At 41.5% G+C, this 1,651-nt stretch overlaps 1 protein-coding gene across 1 annotated transcript; it reads right to left on the bottom strand.

Moving 5' to 3' along the window:
* Positions 1–214: 214 nt before the first annotated feature.
* Positions 215–1,141, bottom strand: LOC139123851 (serine/threonine-protein kinase pdik1l-A-like). Its single transcript, XM_070690001.1, has one exon. The coding sequence runs from the start codon at positions 1,139–1,141 to the stop codon at positions 215–217; it is 927 nt and encodes a 308-aa protein (XP_070546102.1).
* Positions 1,142–1,651: the final 510 nt, after the last annotated feature.

The following is a 1,651-nucleotide window of genomic DNA, read 5'->3' as shown; positions in this document are numbered from 1 at the left end:
TGGCAAATTTCTAACACCAGTTTATAAATATTACATATTGTCCATGTACTGACTTTTGAGCAGTAAGTCGTACAGCAACTTTACAAAATCCATTTCAAAATAAACGGATGGCTTAATTTAAAGATTCACGATGCCGCCCATGAGAAAGATCCTTACTGGAAAGCATGATGTTCCAAAAAGCTGAACTATGTCACATCTCTTTTGAGTAATTATCTCAAAACGGCGTAATAATTACAGGGCTGATAAGGATAGCTTTCAAACACATACCATTTTTCGTCTGCTGTGCATGAAGATTGTGTAAGTTTTGCATAAACGTGTCATGGACATCTGTAGCTGTTGGTCGAGATTTGTAAAACGGAACAATCATTTTGTTGATCAGATTACGTATTTTTGTATCAATCTGGACGTTGGGATTCAATTTCCTGGTCGCCCTTTGGTCATCATGTAGGACTTCACCAATTGGGTTGGGATTTTGATTGTCGAAGAATATAAGAAGTCGTTTGCCATGCCCGGTAAACTCCATCACAAGACGTTCCAATATGGCGCAGTAAATCACCCCTAAAGAGAAGACGTCAGCTTTTTCTGTGTAGTGACCATCATACACCTCGGGCGCTTGGTAGCAAGCTGTGCCGATTTGTGTCTGCATGTAATTCACCGGTGCCTGGCCTGGAAGTATTGGGTCAGCTATCTTTGCAATTCCAAAATCTGCGACTTTGACAGCTGCCCGACCGTTTTGGATCACAAGGAGCACGTTTTCCGGTTTTAGGTCACGGTGTATTATACCATTCATGTGTAGGTACTGCACAGCGTCTGCCGTTTGTTCCATGAAGACAAAGATCATATGACTTTCTGGCTGTTTTTCGATGACATACTGCTCAAGGTTGCCGCCGTTGCAAAACTCCATCACAATGCACATATGGGTATTCGTTTTGTCGAGAAAATATTCGAACATGTGGACAATGTGACGGTGGATTTTCAGGGAAAGTAGCACTTCGACTTCAGTCACTTCTGCTTGGACGTTGCCAGTCCCTTTGCTCTGTTTCATTGCAAATAAATTCCCATTTGTATGGCGGACTTGATATACAGCGCCAAACGCGCCCTCGCCAAGAAGCCTTATAACCTTGTAATCTTCCGCCGGCATCGCACCTGTAAATAAATATGATTCTGCCGTTAGACTTAGCAGTGATAGTGACTTCGAGAATGCAACAAGAATTAGAATTCGGGAACTCACCAAAAAGTAAATGTTTTCACACGAAGCTGATTGGCGTACGCTAACTTTAGCTTAGTGTTAATGACTCAGGGCTGAATGCCGAACTTAGGTATAAAGAAATTATGAAATTTATTGAATGGACGTCGATAGAAATCACCTGAAAATCGGGTTTTATCGAGGCGGCCGTTTCACCTTGGCCGACAGTACATGTCACTTAGCTACAGCCTAGTAGGAGGTCGTGACAGAGGTCATGGCCTAATTTTGGTGACAAATTTACCATTGATGGTAAAAATCCATATTTATTATATTTGATAAGTTCCGGAACTGAATTAAGATCACTTTGGTATCATTAAGCCAAAAAAAGAAGTGAGACGGGAAATCAGAAAAGCAAAACATGCTTACAAAGAAAGAATGGAGCGGAATTTAAGCTCAGGGTCAACC

The sequence above is a fragment of the Ptychodera flava genome (genome assembly GCF_041260155.1).
Source record: "Ptychodera flava strain L36383 chromosome 23 unlocalized genomic scaffold, AS_Pfla_20210202 Scaffold_23__1_contigs__length_28996876_pilon, whole genome shotgun sequence".
Lineage (NCBI taxonomy): Eukaryota > Metazoa > Hemichordata > Enteropneusta > Ptychoderidae > Ptychodera > Ptychodera flava.
Note: the sequence above shows the minus strand (reverse complement) of the source record. Positions and strands in the feature narration are given on the sequence as shown.